Genomic DNA, 25,415 nt, shown 5'->3' with positions numbered 1-25,415 from the left:
TGTAAATATTAATGCACCCAGCATAGGAGCACCTCAATACATAAGGCAAATGCTAATAGCCATAAAAGGGGAAATCAACAGTAACATATTAATAGCAGGGGGCTTTAACACCCCACTGTCACCAATGGACAGATCATCCAAAATGAAAATAAATAAGGAAACACAAGCTTTAAATAACGTTAAACAAGTTGGACTTAATTGATATTTATAGGACATTCCATCCAAAAACAGCAGAAGAGACTTTTTTCTCAAGTGCTCAAGGAACATTCTCCAGGATAGATCATATCTTGGGTCACAAATCAAGCCTTGGTAAATTTAAGAAAATTGAAATCATATCAGGTATCTTTTGCGACCACAGCACTATGAGACTGGATATCAATTACAGGAAAAAATCTGTAAAGAATACAAACACATGGAGGCTAAACAATACACTCTTTAATAACTAAGAGATCACTGAAGAAATAAAAGAGGAAATCAAAAAAATACCTAGAAAAAAATGACAATGAAAATATGACGACCCAAAACCTATGGGATGCAGCAAAAGCTGTTTTAAGAGGGAAGTTTATAGCAATACAATCTTACCACAAAAAACAAAAAACATCACAAATAAACAAGCTAACCTTACACCTAAAGCAATTAGAGAAAGAAAAACAAAAAAAACCCAAAAGTTAGCAGAAGGCAAGAAATCATAAAGGTCAGATCAGAAATAAAGTAAAAGGAAGTGAAGGAAACAATAGCAAAGATCAATAAAACTAAAAGCTGGTTCTTTGAGAAGATAAACAAAATTGATAAACCATTAGCCAGCCTCATCAAGAAAAAAAGGGAGAAGACTCAAATCAATAGAATTAGAAATGAAAAACGAGAAGTAACAACTGACACTGCAGAAATACAAAGGATCATGAGAGATTACTGCAAGCAACTATAAGCTAAGAAAATGCACAATCTGGAAGAAATGGACAAATTCTTAGAAAAGCACAACATTCCAAGACTGAACCAGGAAGAAATAGAAAATATAAACAGACCAATCATAAGCACTGAAATTGAAACTGTGATGAAAAATCTTCCAACAAACAAAAGCCCAGGACCAGATGGCTTCACAGGCAAATTCTACCAAACATTTAGAGAAGAGCTAACACCTGTCCTTCTCAAATTCTTCCAAAATAGAGCAGAGGGAGGAACACGCCAAAACTCATTCTACAAGGCCACCATCACCCTAATACCAAAACCAGACAAAGATGTCACAAAAAAAGAAAACTGCAGGCCAATATCAATGATGAACATACATGCAAAAATCCTCAGCAACATACTAGCAAACAGAATCCAACAACACATTAAAAGGATCCTACACCATGATCAAGTGGAGTTTATCCCAAGAATGCAAGGATTCTTCAGTATATGCAAATTAATCAATGTGATAAAACATATTAACAAATTGAAGGAGAAAAACCATATGATCATCTCAATAGATGCAGAAAAAGCTTTTGACAAAATTCAACACCCATTTATGATAAAAAACTCTCTAGAGAGTGGCATAGAGGGAACCTACCTCAACATAATAAAGACCATATATGACAAACCCACAGCCAACATCGTTCTGAATGGTGAAAAGCTGAAAGCATTTCCTCTAAGCACAGGAACAAGACAAGGTTACCACTCTTATTCAACATAGTTTTGGAAGTTTTAGCCACAGCAATCAGAGAAGAAAAAGAACTAAAAGGAATCCAATTCAGAAAAGAAGTAAAATATCACTGTTTGCAGATGACATGGTACTAAAAGCAGAGAATCCTAAAGATGCAACCAGAAGACCACTAGAGCTAATCAATGAATTTGGTAGAGTAGCAGGATACAAAATTAATGGACAGAAACCTCTTGCTTTCCTATACACCAATGATGAAAAATCTGAAAGAGAAATTAAGGAAACACTGCCATTAACCACTGCAACAAAAAGAATAAAATACCTAGGAATAAACCTACATAAGGAGACAAAAGACCTGCATGCAGAAAACTATAAGACACTGATGAAAGAAATTAAAGATGATACAAACAGATGGAGAGATATGCCATGTTCCTGGATTGGAAGAATCAACATTGTGAAAATGACTCTACTGCCCAAAGCAATCAACAGATTCAAATCCCTATCAAACTACCAATGGCATTTTTCACAGAACTAGAACAAAAAATTTCACAATTTGTATGGAAGCAAAAAAGACCCCAAATAGCCAAAGCAATCTTGAGAAAGAAAAACGGAGCTGGAGGAATCAGGCTCCCTGAGTTCAGACTACACTACAAAGCTACAGTAATCAAGACAGTATGGTACTGGCACAAAAACAGAAATATAGATCAATGGAACAGGATAGAAGGCCCAGAGATAACCCCACGCACATATGGTCACCTTATATTTGATAAAGGAGGCAAGAAGATACAATAGAGAAAATACAGCCTCTTCAGTAAGTGGTGCTGGGAAAACTTGACAGCTATGTGTAAAAAATTGAAATTAGAATACTTCCAAACACCATACACAAAAATAAACTCAAAATGGATTAAAGACCTAAATGTAAGGCCAGACACTATAAAACTCTTAGAGGAAAACATAAGAAGAACACTCTTTGACATAAATCACAGTAAGATCTTTTTAGGCCCACCTCCTAGAGAAATGGATACAAAACAAAAATAAACAAATGGGACCTAATGAAACTTAAAACCTTTTGCACAGCAACGGAAACCATAAACAAGACGAAAAGACAACCCTCAGAATAGGAGAAAATATTTGCAAACAAAGCAACTGACAAAGGATTAATCTCCAAAATTTATAAGCAGCTCATGCAGCTCAATATCAAAAAAACAAACAACCCAATCCAAAAATGGGCAGAAGACCTAAATAGACATTTTTCTGAAGAAGATATACAGATGGCCAACAAACACATGAAAGAATACTCAACATCACTAATCATTAGACAAATGCAAATCAAAACTGCAATGAGGTATCATCTCACACCAGTCAGAACAGCCATCATCAAAAAATCTACAAACAGTAAATGCTGGAGAGGGTGTGGAGAAAAGGGAACTCTCTTGCACTGTTGGTGGGAATGTAAATTGATACAGGCACTATGGAGAACAGTATGGAGGTTCCTTAAAAAACTAAAAGTAGAACTACCATTATGACCAAGCAATCCCACTCCTGGGCATATACCTGAGAAAACCATAATTCAAAAAGAGTCATGTACCACAATATTCACTGCAGCATTGTTTACAATAGCCAGGACATGGAAGCAATTTAAGTGTCCATCGACAGATGAATGGATAAAGAAGATGTGGAGATATGTACAATGGAATATTACTCAGCCATAAAAAGAAACGAAATTGAGTTATTTGTAGTGAGGTGGATGGACCTAGAGTCTGTCATTCAGAGTGAAGTAAGTCAGGAAGAGAAAAACAAATATCATATGCTAACACACATATATGGAATCTAAAATTTTAAAAAAATGGTTCTGATGAACCTAGGGGCAGGACGGGAATAAAGTAGCAGATGTAGAGAACGGACTTGAGGACACAGGGAGGGAGAAGGGTAAGCTGGGACGAAGTGAGAGAGTAGTATTTACATATATACACTACCAAATGTAAAATAGATAGCTCTTGGGAAGCAGCTATATAGCACAGGGAGATCAGCTGGGTGCTCTGTGACCACCTAGCAGGGTGGGATAGGGAGGTTGAGAGGGAGACGCAAGAGGGAGGGGATATGGGGATATATGTGTACACATAGCTGATTCACTTTGTTTTACAGCAGAAACGAACACAACATTGTAAAGCAGTTATAATCCAATAAAGATGTTAAAAAAATAGTTTGAATTTAGAGACTGAGCTTTGGACACAAATTCCATCACCTATAAAATTACCCAAAACATCAGCTTTTTAACTTTAGAGATAAAAAAACACCCACCAAAATAAGCAATTCCTCACCTTCTTCCTTTCAACATGTTTCTCCTTCAGAGGAGGACAAAATTTTTAATATTTAAATTTAGAAATTTAAATTGTCTACATTAAATCACTCTTCTTCATGAGTGGGAAGGTGGCTAGTGGCAAGGTTGTCGTGATAGGGAAGTCAGAAAAGTAACAGAGTTAATTTGGGGAACTGAAAATTTTCTATTTTAAAATGAGCATTACCTATAGGGAACACATTCTATCTATCAAAAGAAATCCTAATAATAAGGAGGAATCGTGTCATGTTATAGAAATAAAAAACAGTGGCAGTCAAAGAGAAAATTGTCATGTTTTGCAGGATATTGGCAGTTAAAAAAAAAAATAAAGAGGCAGCTTCACTGGGTACCGTAGTAATTTCCCATGACTTTTTAAAGATCTGTCAACACAAAAGATCACCATGAATTACATCAATTGGCTGTCAGTCACTTTTGAAATGTTTCATTGCTGAGCATAGAATAGACTATTAAAACACTCTAGGATTACAGTAGATACCATGTCATTTTCAAAGGGAATATTGTCTGTTAATGAGGTCTAAGTGATCTCTACTCCTGAATGACAGCTAACCAAAATCCTTAAAACGGCATTTACAAATGTGAAGCCAGATGCTTTGGGGGTAATTTTGAACTTAAGGGTGAAATGAAGCAATTTCAAGTATCAACTTCCATCAGAGTTTGAGCTCCTTTGATATTTTTAGCCCCTACTTCCCCCTCTCTTACAAAAATATATCACTGTAGCCATCCAAACTGTCCTTATTGTTTCAAGGACATGGAACTAACAATGTATTAAGATATTGGTTATATATATAAAGTGGAGTTCTGTGAAACCTGTCCAGACGAAAAGAAAACACTATAAAGCAAACAAACACCTCTCACAGCTAAATGATAGAAGTCACTTAGGCTAAAAACCATTAAGAAGCAGAAATTTTTTCTGTCTTTCCTTCCTAGTATCAGAGAGAATCTAATAAGGAAGGCACAGACTAGACTGTGGAAGTCACTTCTTTTCCAACCCTGCTCCGATTACTGCAGCAGAGCCTGAACCATGATCACAGAAGATATTCATATTTTTGACCAACTCCGGGGAAAAAAAAGGCTCCATCTTCTTCAATAGATCAAAACTAAGCCCTAAATTCCACGAATTTAGGTGTCCATTCCCAATTATAAATTACTTCTGTGGTATACAAATCTACTTGTAATTAGGATCAATATTATCTTGTTTCCCAAATCAGAGAATTTAGTACATTGAAGCTCCAAATGGACTAATCCAAACCAAGAAAATGACTCCTCTCCACACCATCAATGCGTCTCAAATAGTGATTTGCAGGAAGATGAAGAACTAAATAACAGTCTTGTTTCTCATTCACAAAAATAAGCTATCCATAAGACTTCAAGGAATTTTATCTCCATTTCACCCCAGCAAGGGTATAAAAAGCTGTGTCAGCTACTCATTTTATACCCTCTCCAAGGCAAATACATAAACTGCTAAAATACTTGGAACTCCTGGTTTCAAATTCAAAGGTCTAGTACAGAGCTTATATTTGAAAAGACTTATGTATAAAATGTTTTAACATAATATTAGCAATATCACTGTTGTTAACAACTGGGGATGAAAACAAATGGTATGTGGGAGATAAATAACACAGGACAGAGCCATATGGTCATCAATCCAGACTATAATAAAAACAAAGGGTGAATACAAATCATTGGTCATTTATTCAGGTCTTCTGGGACATTATTATAATCATAAAAATATAAGTATTCAATATGGTATCACTACCAGGACCTCTAAATTTCTTTAACTTTACCCTAAGAACCTACCTACCTACTTTCTTTTTTTTTCTTTCTTCTCTCTTTCATTAATTAATAACTCCTATGTGCCATAGAACTGGAATAGAGCTGTCCACAGTTATACACAAGACAAAGTCCCTGGCTTCATGGATATTACAGTAAACACATACACATATAAACATATAGTATGATGGCAGGTGGTAATAAGCACTGGAAATAGAAGGGAGGATAAAGAGTTACCTGGGGATGTTAGATCTGAGCTATTTTGAGATAGGGTGGTCAAGGAGGGCTCCTTAAGGAAATAACATTTGAGTAGGGACTTAAGTGAAGGTATACTGCTATCATCTGTAATAAATAAATTCTTTTAAATCTAATTTATATTTTAAGACTTTCTATCAATACATTCTTCACAAAGAAACAGTATCCTTTGATTCATCATAAACCTTCCAAAGTTAACTAGTTCTCTGATATTCTGAGATTAATAAACTAGTGGTTTATTTCCTTTCTCTCCATGATATCATTTTTAAATTAGTTTAGTGAAAAAGCAAAGGTTTAGAAAAAAAGAAATCTTATTTTAAAACTTACTACAAATCTTTTTTTTAAATTATAGTTGATATACAATGTTGTATTACAGCAAAGTGATTAAGTTATACATACTTATATATATTTTTTCAGATTCTTTTCCCATATATTGATAGGTTATTACAGAGTATTGAGTAGAGTTCCCTGGGCTATATAGCAGGTCCTTGTTGATTATCTATTCTATATATAGTAGTGGTCCCATCTCCTCCCCCTCAACTTTCCCCTCTGGTAACCATAAGTTTCTAAGTCTGTGAGTCTGTTTCTATTTTGTAAGTAAGTTCATTTGTATCATTTTCTAGATTCCACATATAAGTGATATATGATGTTTGCCTTTGTCTGACTTCCTTCACTTAGTATGATAATCACTAGGTCCATCCTTGTTGCTGCAAATGGCATTATTTCATTCTTTTTATGGCTGACTAATATTCCGTTGTATAAATATACCACATCTTCTTTATCCATTCATCTGTTGATGGATATCTAGTTTGCTTCCATGTCTGGGCTACTGTAAATAGTGCTGCTATAAACACTGGGGTGCACATATCTTTTCAAAGTATGGTTTTTCTCTGGATGTATGTCCAGGAGTGGGATTGCAGGATCATATGGTAGCTCTATTTTTAGTTTTTTAAGGAACCTCCATACTGTTCTCCATAGTGCTGTACCAATTTATATTCCCACCAATGGTGTAGGAGGGTTCCTTTTTCTCCACACTCTCTCCAGAATTGATTAACTGTAGACTTTTTGATCTTATTTTAAAAAGAAAATATATTTCAAAATTTATCTCCAGTCTCAGTTGCAAACTACTTACTGATTGAGTGGGCTTAAGCAAAGTTACTGTCTTTCATCACCTTAAAATTGAAATAATAACATCAATGTCATATCAAGGAAATAATAAATATATTATAAATAATTAAATATAAATACTAATATAAAGAATAAAGTATCGAGTGTAAAATATACCAAATTCATGGGAGCTATTATTGATATGGACTTACTACTTATTATAGATCCAGCTATAAGTGGCTTATATGGCTTAAGAAAATATACAACCATGCTGGCTAGTCTCACTTTAATTTATATCCACTAGCCAAAGTGGGCACTTAATGCTAGGAATTAACCACATCATCGGTCATGAAATAATTCTCTTTTCCATACACCCAGAGATACCATCTCTTCTCCAGAGATACTTTAAACTCAACATTTATCTCCACTTTTAGCTGAAGACCTTTCTTTCACTGGGAAAACTGAGCATTTGGAGAGTGCCACCATAACATATACACAACCACCACCATCTGCATCCACATACTCTTGATTCTCATCTGTTACCAGAGGTGAACTTTACACTACCTAAAACCAATCTCCTTAATTGTGCATGAGATTCTAAACTCTCTCTCCTACTTAAGCACAGTACTCCAGAGATTTCCCACTTTCTCCTACATCATCAGCTTTTTGCCTTCTATTGCATCATTCTCATCATAAATAACATGCTTCTCCTATTAAACTTCTCCTATTTAAAAAAAGCTTTTAATTAACCGACCTCACCTGCCAGCTACGACCTCATTTCCTTACTTAACATCTGTAACAAAATTCCCTGAAAGAGTTGTCTTATATACAGTCTCCAATTCCTCTCTCCCCATTCTTTAAAATTTTTAATATAAATAAATGCTTTATTTAAAATAGTTTTATATTTACAAAATAGTTGCAAACAGTTCCCAAACAAACCACACCCAGTTCCCCCTACTATTTATATCTTACATTACTATGGTATGCTTGCCATAACTAAGGAACCAACATCAGTACATAACTACTAACTGAACAACACACTTTATTCAGGTGTCACTAGTTTTCCCCTGATGTTCTTAACTGTTTTCAGGAGCCCATCTAAGATATCACATTACATTTATTCATCCTATCTCCTTAGCTTCCTCTGGTCTGTGACAGTTTCTCACACTTTGCTTGTTTATGATGACCATGAAGTTTTGAGGAGTACTGGTTAGGTATTTTGTAGAATGTCCTTCAATTTGGGTTTGTTTAACGTTTTTCTCATGGTTAGACTAAGGTCATGGGTTTTCAAGGAAGACCACAGAGGTGAAATGCCTTCTCATCACATCATATCAAAGGTACATGCCATCAACACAACTTATCACTGATGATGTTAACCTTGATCACCTGACTGAAATAGTGTTTGTCAGGTTTCTTCACTGTAAAGTAACTTTTTCCCTCCTTCCACACTCTGCTTTTGGTAAGTAAGTCACTAAGAACAACATACACACGAGGGGTGGGAAGCTAAGCTCCAACCCTGGAAGGGGTAATATCCATGTAAATTATTTGAAATTCTTCTGTGTAGGACTCATTCTCTTTTAAACCTACTCCATCAGGAGTTTCCTACCATCATTCTATTAAAAATGCTCTTATCAAGGTCACCATCTTACTCCAAGTTGCTAAGTCTAATGGTAATTCTTAATCTTCAGTTTACTTGATGTATCCCCAATATGTATCATAATTGTCCACTCCTTCCTTCTTGATATACTTTCTTCACTTGGCTTCCAGGACACCATACTCTCATGTTTCTGTTTTTATTTTTTGTTGTTGTTGTTGCTGTTTCTTACTTCTCTAGTAGCTCCTTCCCAACTCCATTCCAGGTTCCTCTTTTCCCCTGGCTTCTTAATATGATAGAGCCCAAGGGTTCAATTCTTTAAAAAAAAAAAAAAAAAAAAATTATTTATTTATTTTTGGCTGCATTGGGTCTTAGTTGCAGCATGCAGGATCTTTCATTGCGGCACGCAGGCTTCTCTCTAGTTGTGGCGTGCGGGCTCCAGAGCACGTGGGCTCATTAGTTGAGGTGTGCAGGCTCTCTAGTGTGGTATGCGGGCTCAGTTGCCCTGCAGCATGTGGGATCTTAGTTCCACGACCACAGGAATCGAACCCACATCCCCTGCATTGGAAGGCAGATTCTTAACCACTGGACCACCAGGGAAGTCCCCCAACGGTTCAATTCTTTTTTTTTTTTATTTTTTGCTTTATCACAAATTTAATCAGTTATATGTATACATATGTTCCCATATCCCCTCCCTTTTGCGTCTCCCTCCCACCCTCCCTATCCCACCCCTCCAGGCGGTCACAAAGCACCGAGCTGATCTCCCTGTGCTATGCGGCTGCTTCCCACTAGCTATCTACCTTACGTTTGGTAGTGTATATATGTCCATGCCGCTCTTTCACTTTGTCACAGCTTACCCTTCCCCCTCCCCATATCCTCAAGTCCATTCTCTAGTAGGTCTGTGTCTTTATTCCTGTCTTACCCCTATGTTCTTCATGACCTTTTTTTTTCTTAAATTCCATATATATGTGTCAGCATACAGTATTTGTCTTTCTCTTTCTGACTTACTTCACTCTGTATGACAGACTCTAGGTCCATCCACCTCATTACAAATAGTTCAATTTCATTTCTTTTTATGGCTGAGTAATATTCCATTGTATGTATGTGCCACATCTTCTTTACCCATTCATCCGATGATGGACACTTAGGTTGTTTCCATCTCCGGGCTATTGTAAATAGGGCTGCTATGAACATTTTGGTACATGTCTCTTTTTGAATTATGGTTTTCTCAGGGTATATGCCCAGTAGTGGGATTGCAGGGTCATATGGTAGTTCTATTTGTAGTTTTTTAAGGAACCTCCATACCGTTCTCCATAGTGGCTGTACCAATTCACATTCCCACCAGCAGTGCAAGAGTGTTCCCTTTTTTCCACACCCTCTCCAGCATTTATTGTTTCTAGATTTTTTGATGATGGCCATTCTGACTGGTGTGAGATGATATCTCATTGTAGTTTTGATTTGCATTTCTCTAATTAGTAAAGATGTTGAGCATCCTTTCATGTGTTTGTTGGCAGTCTGTATATCTTCTGTGGAGAAATGTCTATTTAGGTCTTCTGCCCATTTTTGGATTGGGTTGTTTGTTTTTTTGTTATTGAGCTGCATGAGCTGCTTATAAATTTTGGAGATTAATCCTTTGTCAGTTGCTTCATTTGCAAATATTTTCTCCCATTCTGAGGGTTGTCTTTTGGTCTTGTTTATGGTTTCCTTTGCTGTGCAAAAGCTTTTAAGTTTCATTAGGTCCCATGTGTTTATTTTTGTCTTTATTTCCATTTCTCTAGGAGGTGGGTCAAAAAGGATCTTGCTGTGATTTATGTCATAGAGTGTTCTGCCTATGTTGTCCTCTAAGAGTTTGATAGTGTCTGGCCTTACATTTAGGTCTTTAATCCATTTTGAGCTTATTTTTGTGTATGGTGTTAGGGAGTGATCGAATCTCATACTTTTACATGTCCCTCTCCAGTTTTCCCAACACCACTTATTGAAGAGACTGTCCTTTCTCCACTGTACATTCCTGCCTCCTTTATCAAAGATAAGGTGACCATATGTCCGTGGGTTTATCTCTGGGCTTTCTATCCTGTTCCATTGATCTATCTTTCTGTTTCTGTGCCAGTACCATACTGTCTTGATTACTGCAGCTTTGTAGTATAGTCTGAAGTCAGGGAGCCTGATTCCTCCAGCTCCATTTTTCGTTCTCAAGATTGCTTTGGCTATTCGGGGTCTTTTGTGTTTCCATACAAATTGTGAAATTTTTTGTTCTAGTTCTGTGAAAAATGCCAGTGGTATTTTGATAGGGATTGCATTGAATCTGTAGATTGCTTTGGGTAGTAGAGTCATTTTCACAATGTTGATTCTTCCAATCCAAGAACATGGTACATCTCTCCATCTATTTGTATCATCTTTAATTTCTTTCATCAGTGTCTTATAATTTTCTGCATACAGGTCTTTTGTCTCCTTAGGTAGGTTTATTCCTAGATATTTTATTCTTTTTGTTGCAATGGTAAATGGGAGTGTTTCCTTGATTTCACTTTCAGATTTTTCATCATTAGTATATAGGAATGCCAGAGATTTCTGTGCATTAATTTTGTATCCTGCAACTTTACCAAATTCATTGATTAGCTCTAGTAGTTTTCTGGTAGCATCTTTAGGATTCTCTATGTATAGTATCATGTCATCTGCAAACAGTGACAGCTTTACTTCTTCTTTTCCAATTTGGATTCCTTTTATTTCCTTTTCTTCTCTGATTGCTGTGGCTAAAACTTCCAAAACTAGGTTGAATAAGAGTGGTGAGAGTGGGCAACCTTGTCTTGTTCCTGATCTTAGTGGAAATGGTTTCAGTTTTTCACCATTGAGGACGATGCTGGCTGTGGGTTTGTCATATATGGCCTTTATTATGTTGAGGAAAGTTCCATCTATGCCTACTTTCTGCAGGGTTTTTATCATGAATGGGTGTTGAATTTTGTCGAAAGCTTTCTCTGCATCTATTGAGATGATCATATGGTTTTTCTCCTTCAATTTGTTAATATGGTGTATCACGTTGATTGATTTGCGTATATTGAAGAATCCTTGCATTCCTGGGATAAACCCCACTTGATCATGGTGTATGATCCTTTTAATGTGCTGTTGGATTCTGTTTGCTAGTATTTTGTTGAGGATTTTTGCATCTATGTTCATCAGTGATATTGGCCTGTAGTTTTCTTTCTTTGTGACATCCTTGTCTGGTTTTGGTATCAAGGTGATGGTGGCCTCGTAGAATGAGTTTGGGAGTGTTCCTCCCTCTGCTATATTTTGGAAGAGTTTGAGAAGGATAGGCGTTAGCTCTTCTCTAAATGCTTGATAGAATTCGCCTGTGAAGCCATCTGGTCCTGGGCTTTTGTTTGTTGGAAGATTTTTTATCACAGTTTCAATTTCAGTGCTTGTGATTGGTCTGTTCATATGTTCTATTTCTTCCTGATTCAGTCTTGGCAGGTTGTGCATTTCTAAGAATTTGTCCATTTCTTCCAGGTTGTCCATTTTATTGGCATAGAGTTGCTTATAGTAATCTCTCACGATCTTTTGTATTTCTGCAGTGTCAGTTGTTACTTCTCCTTTTTCATTTCTAATTCTATTGATTTGAGTCTTCTCCCTTTTTTTCTTGATGAGTCTGGCTAATGGTTTATCAATTTTGTTTATCTTCTCAAAGAACCAGCTTTTAGTTTTATTGATCTTTGCTATTGTTTCCTTCATTTCTTTTTCATTTATTTCTGATCTGATTTTTATGATTTCTTTCCTTCTGCTAACTTTGGGATGTTTTTGTTCTTCTTTCTCTAATTGCTTTAGGTGCAAGGCTAGGTTGTTTAGTCGAGATATTTCCTGTTTCTTAAGGTGGGATTGTATTGCTATAAACTTCCCTCTTAGAACTGCTTTTGCTGCATCCCATAGGTTTTGGGTCGTCGTGTCTCCATTGTCATTTGTTTCTAGGTATTTTTTTATTTCCTCTTTGATTTCTTCAGTGATCACTTCGTTATTAAGTAATGTATTGTTTAGCCTCCATGTGTTTGTATTTTTTATAGCTCTTTTCCTGTAATTGATATCTAGTCTCATAGCATTGTGGTCGGAAAAGATACTTGATACAATTTCAATTTTCTTAAATTTACCAAGGCTTGATTTGTGACCCAAGATATGATCTATCCTGGAGAATGTTCCATGAGCACTTGAGAAAAATGTGTATTCTGTTGTTTTTGGATGGAATGTCCTATAAATATCAATTAAGTCCATCTTGTTTAATGTATCATTTAAAGCTTGTGTTTCCTTATTTATTTTCATTTTGGATGATCTGTCCATTGGTGAAAGTGGGGTGTTAAAGTCCCCTACTATGATTGTGTTACTGTCGATTTCTCCTTTTATGGCTGTTAGTGTTTGCCTTATGTATTGAGGTGCTCCTATGTTGGGTGCATAAATATTTACAATTGTTATATCTTCTTCTTGGATCGATCCCTTGATCATTATGTAGTGTCCTTCTTTGTCTCTTCTAGTAGTCTTTATTTTAAAGTCTATTTTGTCTGATATGAGAATTGCTACTCCAGCTTTCTTTTGGTTTCCATTTGCATGGAATATCTTTTTCCATCCCCTTACTTTCAGTCTGTATGTGTCTCTAGGTCTGAAGTGGGTCTCTTGTAGACAGCATATATATGGGTCTTGTTTTTGTATCCATTCAGCCAATCTGTGTCTTTTGGTGGGAGCGTTTAGTCCATTTACATTTAAGGTAATTATCGATATGTATGTTCCTATTCCCATTTTCTTAATTGTTTTGGGTTCGTTATTGTAGGTCTTTTCCTTCTGTTGTGTTTCTTGCCTAGAGAAGTTCCTTTAGCATTTGTTGTAAAGCTGGTTTGGTGGTGCTGAACTCTCTCAGCTTTTGCTTGTCTGTAAACGTTTTAATTTCTCCATCAAATCTGAATGAGATCCTTGCTGGGTAGAGTAATCTTGGTTGCAGGTTTCTCTCCTTCATCACTTTAATTATGTCCTGCCACTCCCTTCTGGCTTGTAGAGTTTCTGCTGAGAGATCAGCTGTTATCCTGATGGGGATTCCCTTGTGTGTTATTTGTTGTTTTTGCCTTGCTGCTTTTAATATGATTTCTTTGTGTTTAATTTTTGACAGTTTGATTAATATGTGTCTTGGCGTATTTCTCCTTGGATTTATTCTGTATGGGACTCTCTGTGCTTCTTGGACTTGATTAACTATTTCCTTTCCCATATTAGGGAAGTTTTCAACTATAATCTCTTCAAATATTTTCTCAGTCCCTTTCTTTTTCTCTTCTTCTTCTGGAACCCCTATAATTCGAATGTTGGTGCGTTTAATGTTGTCCCAGAGGTCTCTGATATTGTCCTCTGTTCTTTTCATTCTTTTCTCTTTATTTTGCTCTGCATTAGTTATTTCCACTATTTTATCTTCCACCTCACTTATCCGTTCTTCTGCCTCAGTTATTCTGCTATTGATCCCATCTAGAGTATTTTTCATTTCATTTATTGTGTTTTTAATCGATGCTTGATTCATCTTTAGTTCTACTAGGTCCTTGTTAACTGTTTCTTGCATTTTGTCTATTCTATTTCCAAGATTTTGGATCATCTTTACTATCATTATTCTGAATTCTTTTTCAGATAGACTGCCTATTACCTCTTCATTTGTTAGGTCTGGTGGGTTTTTATCTTGCTCCTTCTCCTGCTGTGTGTTTTTCTGTCTTCTCATTTTGCTTATGTTACTGTGTTTGGGGTCTCCTTTTTGCCGGCTGCAGGTTCGTAGTTCCTGTTGTTTTTGGTGTCTGTCCCCAGTGGCTAAGGTTGGTTTAGTGGGTTGTGTAGGTTTCCTGGTCGAGGGGACTAGTGCCTGTGTTCTGGTGGATGAGGCTGGATCTTGTCTTTCTGGTGGGCAGGTCCACGTCTGGTGGTGTGTTTTGGGGTGTCTGCAGACTTTTTATGATTTTAGGCCACCTCTCTGCTAATGGGTGGCGTTGTGTTTCTGTCTTGCTAGTTGTTTGGCATAGGGTGTCCAGCACTGTAGCTTGCTGGTCGTTGAGTGAAGCTGGGTGCTGGTGTTGAGATGGAGATCTCTGGAAGATTTTCGCCGTTTGATATTATGTGGAGCTGGGAGGTCTCTTGTGGACCAGTGTCCTGAAGTTGGCTCTCCCACCTCAGAGGCACAGTACTGACTCCTGGCTCCTCAATTTGGGATGATTTGTTGTCTATTCATGTATTCCACAGATGCAGGGTACATCAAGTTGATTGTGGAGCTTTAATCCGCTGCTTCTGAGGCTGCTGGGAGAGGTTTCCCTTTCTCTTCTTTGTTCTCACAGCTCCCGGGTCTCAGCTTTGGATTTGGCCCCGCCTCTGCGTGTAGGTCGCCGGAGGGCGTCTGTTCTTCGCTCAGACAGGAAAGGGTTAAAGGAGCAGCCTCTTCGGGAACTCTGGCTCACTCAGGCCGGGCGGGAGGGAGGGGCACGGAGTGCGGGGCGAGCCTGCAGCGGCAGAGGTCGGCGTGACGTTGCACCAGCCCGAGGCGCGCCGTGCGTTCTCCCAGGGAAGCCGCCCCTGGATCCCGGGACCCCGGCAGTGGCGGGCTGCTCAGGCTCCCGGAAGGGCGGTGTGGACAGTGACCTGCGCTCGCACACGGGCCCCCCGGCGGCGGCAGCAGCAGCCCCAGCGTCCCACGCCCGTCACCGGGCTCCGCGCTTTCAGTCGCGACTCGCGCCCGTCTGTGACAAGGGTTCAATTCTTTACCCTTTTCTCCACCTTTACAAATTCCCTTAGCAATATTATCCAGTTAGGTGGTTATAAATATCATTTTTATGCTCCCAACTTTTTATCTCCCAGCCGAACTGCCTTCTCAAACTCTAAACTCATATATACAACTGTTAACTCAGTATCTCAAACTGTGTGTCTAATAAACACTACAAATTGAATATGTCCAAAACCAAATTCCCAATCTTCCTCCACCCCAAATTTAGCTCTAATTGAAGTTTTTGCCATCATAGCACATGGTATATGCAGCCTTCTAGTTGATCAGATTAAAAAAATTGGGGGGTTATCTTCAATTCCTCACTTTCTTGCTTCCTTTACTTTTAACCATCAGGAAACTATGCTGGCTCTACAGTCCAAATAGGACCACTTGTCAACACCTCTATCACCCAAGTTTCCATCAAGTCTTGCTGGATTACTGTCATAGCTTCCTAACTGGTCTCCCTGCTTATACCCTACAGTTTATTCTCAATACCATTGTCGATGTGATCCTTTTTGAATATGTCAGATGATGCCACTAATCAAATGCTGCCATGGCTCCCATTTCATACAAAATAAAAGCCAAACTCTTCATAATGGCCTACCATGAACCCCTGGTACCTCTCTGATCTAATCTACTGTTTCTCTTCCCCTTACTCACTCCATTCCAGCTACCCCAGCTTCCTTATTATTCCCTAAACTTGCCAATAACTTAACTACCTTCAGACCTTTGCTCTAGTTCTAACTTCTGTCAAAAATGCTCTTTTCCCTTCAATAATAACTTACTGTCAAGATGTTGCTCTTTTTAATAAGACCAACCTTGAACCTCCACCAGACTCCTGATTTCCTTAACCCAGGTTCTTTCTCTTTCTCCATAGCATTCACGACCTTTTATCATACTAGATGATTTACTTATTTATTTTCTGTACCATTTATTATCTGTTTTCTGCCACTAGAGTATAAGCAAGAATCTCTTTTGTTGATGTTCTTGTTTACTTATTTATTCTTTTTTTTTTTTTTTTTTTTTTTGTGGTATGTGGGCCTCTCACCGTTGTGGCCTCTCCCGTTGCGGAGCACAGGCTCCGGACGCGCAGGCCCAGCGGCCATGGCCCACAGGCCCAGCCGCTCCACGGCACGCAGGATCCTCCCGGACCAGGGCACGAACCCGCGTCCCCTGCATCAGCAGGCGGACTCCCAACCACCGCGCCACCAGGGAAGCCCACTTATTTATTCTTAACACTTAGATCAGTACCTGTCACATAGTAGGCACTCAATAAATATTGTAAAGTTAATTAACAGGACATCTTGTTCTAATCTTCTGACTTCTCTTACTTGAAAAACTCAATTTCTATACTAGCCCTAACAACCACTGTTTACCTGCCCAGACCTCTTTCTTAGTAACAGGCAATATGCACTGAGTATTTGCAATGAACCAGGCACTATTCTAAGCACTTTACATGTTCATTTAATCTTCACAACAATCCTATGAAATACATGCTACTATTGTCCCCATTTTACACATAAAGCCAAGCAATCTGCCCAAGAACACATTTATTAAGGGGAGAACCAGAACTGGAACCTGGGCAGTCTGCTTTAGAACATATACTCTTGACTGACCTTCTTCTCACAGACTTGGAAGAAGCAGCCCTAGAAAAACAGCTATGTCTGCTGACTGAACTAGAGATCATCACTTAGGGTCTGAGAATACAAGGCATTCAAGTTTCAGTAGGTGTAGAACTGAAAGGTAATGTAGAGTTGGCTTAACATGGGGAAGTAAAGAAGCCATGAGAAAAGCATGAAAGCCAGTATATAGAGAGAAAGAGATAAAAGAATAGAGCATATGGGCAGAAAAAATAAGAGATAAGATACCATATAACCTCAAATCAAGACAGGCAGAAAGACATTAGCTTATACAAACTTTTAAATACTAAAATAATTGTTTATCTGGTAACCAGAAATAGGATTCTGTGAGTTTTGAGTGCTTATAATACTTTTATCATTTGAGCGAATATCTGCTCGCTGTTACAAAATCACCTCTAACTAGAACAATTTCCATGTTACTATGGACCTCCTGTAAAAATCTCTATTTTTGTTATGATAGAATAATTAAATCAATATGGAAAGTAGTACACTATAGTAAAAGTGAGTAAGTTTGGGGAAAAAAATAACCTGAACTTAGGTCTCATTTCTATCATTTTGCTAGCTTGGGCATTCTCCTTGAACTTTAATTACACCTTCTATAAAATGGGAATAATAACACATTCCCAGCCTGCTTCAAATGTTACTGTAATAAATAAGGTGATTATCTGTGAATGGACACTGAAGAATATAAATTGTTCCACAAACACTGCCTATTACTGATGATGTTTCCCGATGTGAAATCACTTTAGTTACCTATAAAGAAGGATATAATGTCCTCCCTTTCATAAAAGGTGAATAATATAGTTAGTCAAAGATTTACTTGTTGGTGATGAAAAAAATCACTGGTTTTGTATGTGTCTATACAGGTACACACCACCATCATAGCCAAAATAAATAAACACGTGTGGATGTTCCTTCATTCATATGTAAAGATTTTGATAACAAAAGTATCTTTGCCGAAAAAGATCTAATGACTTAGGAATAACATTTAGCACTCACTGAACTTATGTCAAGAACTATGATACAGTACTTCTTGATAAGCTCCTACCGCTTCTTCCTATTGTTACTTGATCTGTACAGTGCCTTTGAAATGGACAATGGAGTCAGGAAAAGTGAAGAACTGAGGAGTTAGGTCTTCTTTTAAGATGCTACAGTAAATCAATGGCATAGTCACAACTAAATTCCAGAGACTTCTGTGTCCAAAGCTGTTTCTATCACACCATGTTCCTGCTATGCTACTTGTTTAAAACAGATTTATTTTTGTACACCTGAAACTAACACAATATTATAAATCAATTATATTTCAATAAAAATAAATTAATTAAATAAAATGGCTTTTAAGAGATTGATAAATCAAATGGCCTAAGAAGAACTATATCAAGAGTTTTAATGTAGAGGTAGTTCACAAAATAAATTTTCTGTCCTACTAGGGATTCAGAAAAGGAGAACAGAATAATCTACAAAAGCATAAGGACCTCCAAATTTTCAATTCAACTTTGCTTTTCTGTAGCATTCCTGATTACAAAAGAAGTTAGCCTATTCTCAGACACATAATGGCAATGCCTAATATTTCCATACCAGGCAAGAGAAACGAAGCTCTGCAAAATGAGGGGATTGTCCAAATAATGTCGAATGTAACTTTAAATTGTAAAAAAAAAGTTGGTTATAAGTAGAATTCAATCACTGCCAATGTCTCACATTATAATACAGTATTTATAAATTATAATAACAGTGTTTTTAAATCTTAACACAGGGAAAGAAACAATCATTCCAAAATCAGAAATAGATGTTCACCTGGCTTCCAGCTGTACTTATCTATGGGTCAGTATCGTTAACCACTTACTGACGTTCATCCTTGATAATGTATATCTGAAAATGTCAATTTTTCCTAGACCAACTGACTTTGAAACTATACCACCTCTAAAAACAGATGACCAACAGCCCTTCCCTTCACCTGTGAAGAAAATTCCTCCAAGTTCTCTCACACTTGGCACTCTAACTTCCATAAAATGGGAGGTTGAGGCTCCCATACAAACCTGGGTTTCTAAGAGAAGGGAAATGTCGCATCTTTCTAAATTTTAGGACTTAGGCCAATGTGTCAAATCTTCAGTTTGCCAAGATACTGTTCTCAACCTATGTACAATAACCCTCCACCCTTTGTGAGATTGTGTAAGCTTCCACAGAAATGTAATGACTGCCTTTCTCTCACATTTCCTCAATCCCAAATCCCCAGACTTACATGCTAATAAAGAGTAATTTACCACTCATACATGTGATGTATCTCAAAAACAAAATCTAACACTAACCAGTGACTATGAATGCCAATATCCCTGGCATCAATGACTTATGTAGGCAAAATGTGATTTCATGCTGTATGTTGTATTTGAACTGCCATTATTTTAAATAGGACACTGATGTTGACTCTATTCTCCAACTAACAATTTTTTTATCTAATCAATGGCAAATAATACAAATTTAACCCAACAACCTCAGAAAGGAAAACCAGTTAAACTAGAGAAGACAATGAGAGAGAGAAAAAAAGTGACTTTTCCAGAAAATAATGGATTTCTCCAAGGCACTGAATGAAAAACACAAGGAATTTATTTTGTACTTTCACTGTGAGTCCATCAGAAAGAACATGATAGAGCACATAGAAAATTATAATTAATTCACACACAAGTCCCAGAGCTCTGTTCACAAATTGCCTTGGCTGCCTGCAATAAGAGCAGCTTTACCTCAGTAAGTCCAATATTCTTCCTTTTAATGACATTCTGCAGAGAGCTGCTCAGAGTCCTAGTTAGCAACAGGTTTGTAGATTTACGAATCATGTCATCAACTTCAGTTGAACTGAAAAGGAAATGTCAAGAGTCAATCATACCAGGTAGGAAAATTATTTTGCAAACAAACAAGGTGCCAGTGGTACTCATAGTAATAATAATAATAATGGCAACAAGAAATAACATTTATTGTATATCAGAAATTAGATTCCAAGTATTTTAATGTATCAAAATTCATTTAACCTTCATAATAACCATATGAATTAGTTTAGTATTATCTCTACTTTACAGAATTAGCTTTAGTATTATCTCTACTTTACAGATGAGGAAATGAAGGTAAAGAGAAGTTAAGTAACTTGCTGAAGGTCACACAGTGAGTAGATAGCAAAAAAGGATTTTAATACAGGCAGTGTAGCTCTAAAGGCTACGGCATTTAAACACTGTGCGATACTGCATCTCCGGACAGAGTTCTCTAACATGATTCTGCATTCTGAAACCATTATCTCTCCCATACATTCAAGTTCCTTCGCAGTTAATATTTATAATTTTTCAACCTGATCTCTTTGTAGACTTTCTGCACAATTAGCTGTAAAGGTCCCTAAAAAAAAAAAAAAGATATCTCTGCTCCTATGTCATCATCTTTCATATAATGTCTATTTAGCTCTCATTCCAAAATGAATGTTTCAAGCCAATAGTTACTGTTTTTGGACTTTTAAAAAATTGATTTACAAGATTTTATAACTTTCAAGTGTACAACATAATGAATCAAAAATTTTAAAGATTATACTCCATTTAAAGTTATAAAATATGGGCTATATTCCCTGTACTATATAATATATACTTGTAACTTATTTGTTTTATACATAGTAGTTTGTACTTCTTAATCCTCTACCTCTATCTTGCCCCTCCTCTCTCCCCTCTCCTCACTGGTAACCACTGACTTTGAAAATAAACCAGTAGTTTAATTCTGCATAAATGCTTTATAACCCTTACTATTACAAAAATGATCGATAATGACATTTCTATTCAGTAAAGGAAAATAAACATAATAAAATGATTCCAAAACTATCTTTATATGCAAAGTTTAAAAAAGAAAACAACAATCTTGCAACCAACAAATGAAATTCTAGACCTATACATCCTTCATAAGCCCCTGAAAGCATCACCCAAGATGGCTTTCTATAAAAGATACCCTTTTGAGACAAATATTTCTTCAATAATAAAGTTAGTATGTAATGACACTTCTTTATCAAGAAATAAATGTAGGGCTTCCCTGGTGGTGCAGTGGTTGAGAGCCCGCCTGCCGATGCAGGGGACACGGGTTCGTGCCCCGGTCCAGGAAGATCCCACATGCCACGGAGCGGCTGGACCCCTGAGCCATGGCCGCTGAGCCTGCGCGTCCAGAGCCTGTGCTCCGCAACGGGAGAGGCCACAGCAGCGCGAGGCCCACATACCGCAAAAAAAAAAAAAAGAAATAAATGTAAATAAAGATTTGTGAGCAGTTCTTTTTCAATAATTTATTGCTTGTGAACAATGGTCAGAAATTTTATCTCATTGATTTCTCTTTCTACAGAATAAAATCAGAGGTTTAGTATAGTTCAATTAAAAATCTTAAAATACTAAATATACAGGCTAGCTACATTGTCATGCTATGTGGAAGACAAAAATATTAGAAATAAATAAGACTACAGAATGCAAGGAATTCAGTTAGGAAATTCAGTTAGAAAAAAAGATACCTCAAAATATTTTTACAGGGTCCATGTAAGGATATATTTAATTGAACAATAACCTCTGGCCTATTGCTACCTTTTCAAAAACTATTACTGAATTTAAAACTTCATTCCAAAAATATATAAGTTGCTGGGCATTGTGTTGATGGAATATTGAAATTACAGTGGTGAAGAAATAGTCATGGTTCCTACATTCATATGTTAAACTCATAATTATATCATATCAATTGTAATATGAGTTATGAATAAGTACAGGTTGCTATAAAAGTGATTAACACAGGCGTCCAAAATAATCTGGTGCCCCTGATATTAATCACTCTCCTGGCATCTCTACTTATTACTTATTTCTATTATGCTTTACAAAGATCTAGTAGAAGTTCCATTCTTGGGTATGATGTAGAAGATCGAGAAAAGCTGTTACTACCTTCAAAAGCACAAGAAAGCTAGATCTAAGCTAAAAGCTGTATATTCCTTTAATGTTAATGAAGTATAATGAACACAAAAAGTATATAACTGAATTAAATTGCATACTGGGATAAAGCCCTTGCAAGATAAGCAAAGAGTAGCAGCTACTTTCATATCTAAGGCCAACTGCCTAATCTGGGTACACAGAGATGAGGGGGTGAAATACTCATAGGCTGAGAGACTTTGGTGGGACAAAAAAAAAATCACCCAACCCCTTAACAGTGTGGGCTGCTATTACAGATTGGAATCTTGGAAGAGCCCCCACCCCAAACAAAAATAAATATACTGACCCAACAACTCTCCCCTATAAGAATTCTGTTCCATAAGAAATGGTGGGGGTAGTGCTAGAAATCAGAAAGAAGTCTTGCAAATTTTGAAAGGGATTTAGATTCCAAGGCTGTACTCGAATTCAATCCAAAGGAGAGTAAAAACTAACTAAAGCTGAAATCCAGCCCAACTCATATCCTGTTAAAATAAAAGATAAGCCCCTGGATAAAAGCTTTGGAATTTCAGAGTCTTAAAGACAAAAAGACTTCTACCATAGCATTTGTAGAATTGAAATCAGAAGTAATTTGAAACTAATAAAAACTGAGAACTGTGAACTCACATTTCAGTTCACTCAAGTAATGATGAAATCTGAATGATACATCAAGTAGCTAGGAATTGCAGAAGAGGAAGAAATGAGAAAAGAGACATATTTAAGGATAAATTGGCAACATCATCTCCAAACCTAATAAAAGATCTCAACCCACAGATCTCAGAAGTTTAGCAAAACCCCAACACAATTAATGCAAATAAAACCTCACACAGGAAAATCACAGTCAAATTGTAAAATGCAAAGACAAAGAGAAAACCTTAAAGGCAACCAGAGAAGAAAGGCAATACAGTTAGAGGAACAACAATAAGAATAATGGCTTATTTCTCTTCAGAAACAATGAAAGAAAACAGAGGAATAAAATCTTTAAAGTGTGGGGAAAGGGAGGACTGTCAGCCTAGAATTCTACATCTTAAAAAATACATTTTTGAAAACAGATGAAAAAAATATTTTTAGACAAACAAAAGCTAAGAAAATCTAAAACCAGCAGATATACACTATAAGAATAGCTAGAAGAAATTCTTCACACTGAAGGAAAATGATACCAAAGGGTAACACAGATCTGTAAGAAAGAAGGAGAAGGCCTGGAAATAGCAAACATGTGGATAAATATAATGAACTACTTTTCTTTCTTGAACTTTAAAATACTATCAAATGTTCCAACACAAACAATAACATATTTTAGTGTTTAAAAACAAGTGTATAAGTAAGTATATGCCAACAATATCAGAAAAGGAAGTGAAAAGATAAATTACACTATACTGCTGTAAGATTCTTAAATTACATGTAACTGTGATAACTTAAGGATACACACTGTAATTCCCAGAGCAAACACACAAACAGATAATAAATAAAACTAAAAGTTATATTTCAGTAAGCCAATACGGAAACTAAATCATAATACTAAGAAAACTTAATCGAGAAGCAGGAAGGAAAAAAGGAATAAAAAGAGCAAAAAAAAAAAAAAATGAATGGAACAAATAGAAAAACAACAGCAAGATGAGAGGCTTAAATCCAAACAAATCACTAAATAGATTAATGTAATGGAATAAACATTCCAATTAAGCAGAATGAATAAAAAACCAATATCAAACTACTTGTTGATTCAAAATGACAAACATTTAAATACAAGGAACATGTCTAGATCTTACTGTCAAGATGCCACTCAGCACTAAAAAGAACTGAGCTCCTTGAAAAAATGAATAATATTGTGGTTAAGTTAGGAAATGTCCCCAAAGTGATAAGAACACATTAACAAGGCACAGGAGCCCACTTGAAGTGGCTCACACTAGCTACATCTGGGACAATTTGAGTATCAAAATGAATAAGGTCATTAAAGGAATAACCCAACTGAATGAAGTAAGAATCCATGAGTCTGATATGATAATAGGAAATGATAGGTAGGTAGGTAGCTAGGTAGGTAGGTAGGTAGGTAGCTAGCTATATAGATAGATAATGGGGAAGGACTCCTTAATATGGAATGCCAAGTAATACATATAAAAGGAATTAAAAAATCATAAATTAGTTAAAATCATATATTAATGACTATCAGAGAAAATAACTGATTTCAGGCAAGAATCACTAATGAATACTATAAGAGGGAAAGAAGTGAAGGACATCTGGTAACTAACAAAATAAATATATGGTCTCAATGTATTTCAACACAAACATTACTTATTACAAAAGGAAAAATTATAATTATATGGAGAAAACAGACAACATCTTAAATAGTTAATCAAAATTAACATAAACCATAAGGGATTAAAATACTACACACACACACACACACACACACACACACACATACAGACAGAGAGAGAGAGGAAGTAATAAAGCAAACATGGCAAAAAGTCAAAAATTGGAGAATTTCAGTTCATCACAACATTTCTGAAATTCTTCCTTAATGTTGAAATTAGTTGAAAATAACATGATGAAAAAAGAAGAAAAGGTTAAGTAATAGAACAGACAAACATATACCATAAGAGAAAGTAATGGTTATATTAATATTAGTCAAAGAAGACAATGACTATTTTAATTTTTAACACAGATAAAGAGGGACATTTCACAAAATTAGAAGGATGAATACAATAAGAAGATAAAACAGTCAAACTGTGTATGAACTTAAAAAGATATATTCAAAATAAATGAAACAAACTTGAGAGATCACACACAAAAAAATAGACAAATCTACAATCATAGCTGGATAGTTTAACACTCCTCAGTAATTGACAGAAAAAGTAGACCTAAAAAGGGAAGGATACAGAAAATTTGTACAATACTATTAACAAACTTAATCTCTCATTTAGAGAATACAACACTCAACAACTACAGAATACACATTCTATTCAAGTGTACATGGAACACTGTTGTAATTGGATTTAAATTTACCATCTTGCTAGTTGACTTCTGTTTGTTCCACCTGTTCTATATCCCATTTAACTCGTTTGGTGACTGTTTTTAGATTGAGTGTTCTTTTTATGATTCCTTTTTATCCTCATTATTGGCTTATTACTTTCACCTGTTTCATGTTTTTTGGACCATTTTTTCAGTGGTTGCTATATGTTATACTATATATATAGAGAGAATATAACAGAATATATTTTCACATAATATACCACTTCATGTATAATGTAAAAACCTTAAACAGTAAATCAAATTCCTCTCACATATCATTTGACCGACCTATTATTATCATACATTTACTTTTACATTTACTTTTCCTTTACTAGACACTGTTAC

The 25,415-nt window shown here is 36.3% G+C and overlaps 1 protein-coding gene across 2 annotated transcripts in view; it reads right to left on the bottom strand.

The window, feature by feature from the left end:
* The window catches only part of EXOC6B (exocyst complex component 6B), a gene marked incomplete at its 3' end in the record, with an annotated part of 718,627 nt that overhangs the window by 300,854 nt on the left and 392,358 nt on the right, over positions 1–25,415 (bottom strand). For both annotated transcript variants that reach the window (XM_079720455.1, XM_079720456.1), the window contains exon 16: positions 19,845–19,956. In XM_079720455.1, coding sequence (XP_079576581.1) covers positions 19,845–19,956 — 112 coding nt within the window. The remainder of the gene's footprint in view (positions 1–19,844; positions 19,957–25,415) is intronic.

This window comes from Hyperoodon ampullatus (genome assembly GCF_949752795.1).
Source record: "Hyperoodon ampullatus genome assembly, chromosome: 15".
Classification (NCBI taxonomy): Eukaryota; Metazoa; Chordata; class Mammalia; order Artiodactyla; family Ziphiidae; genus Hyperoodon; species Hyperoodon ampullatus.
Note: the sequence above shows the minus strand (reverse complement) of the source record. Positions and strands in the feature narration are given on the sequence as shown.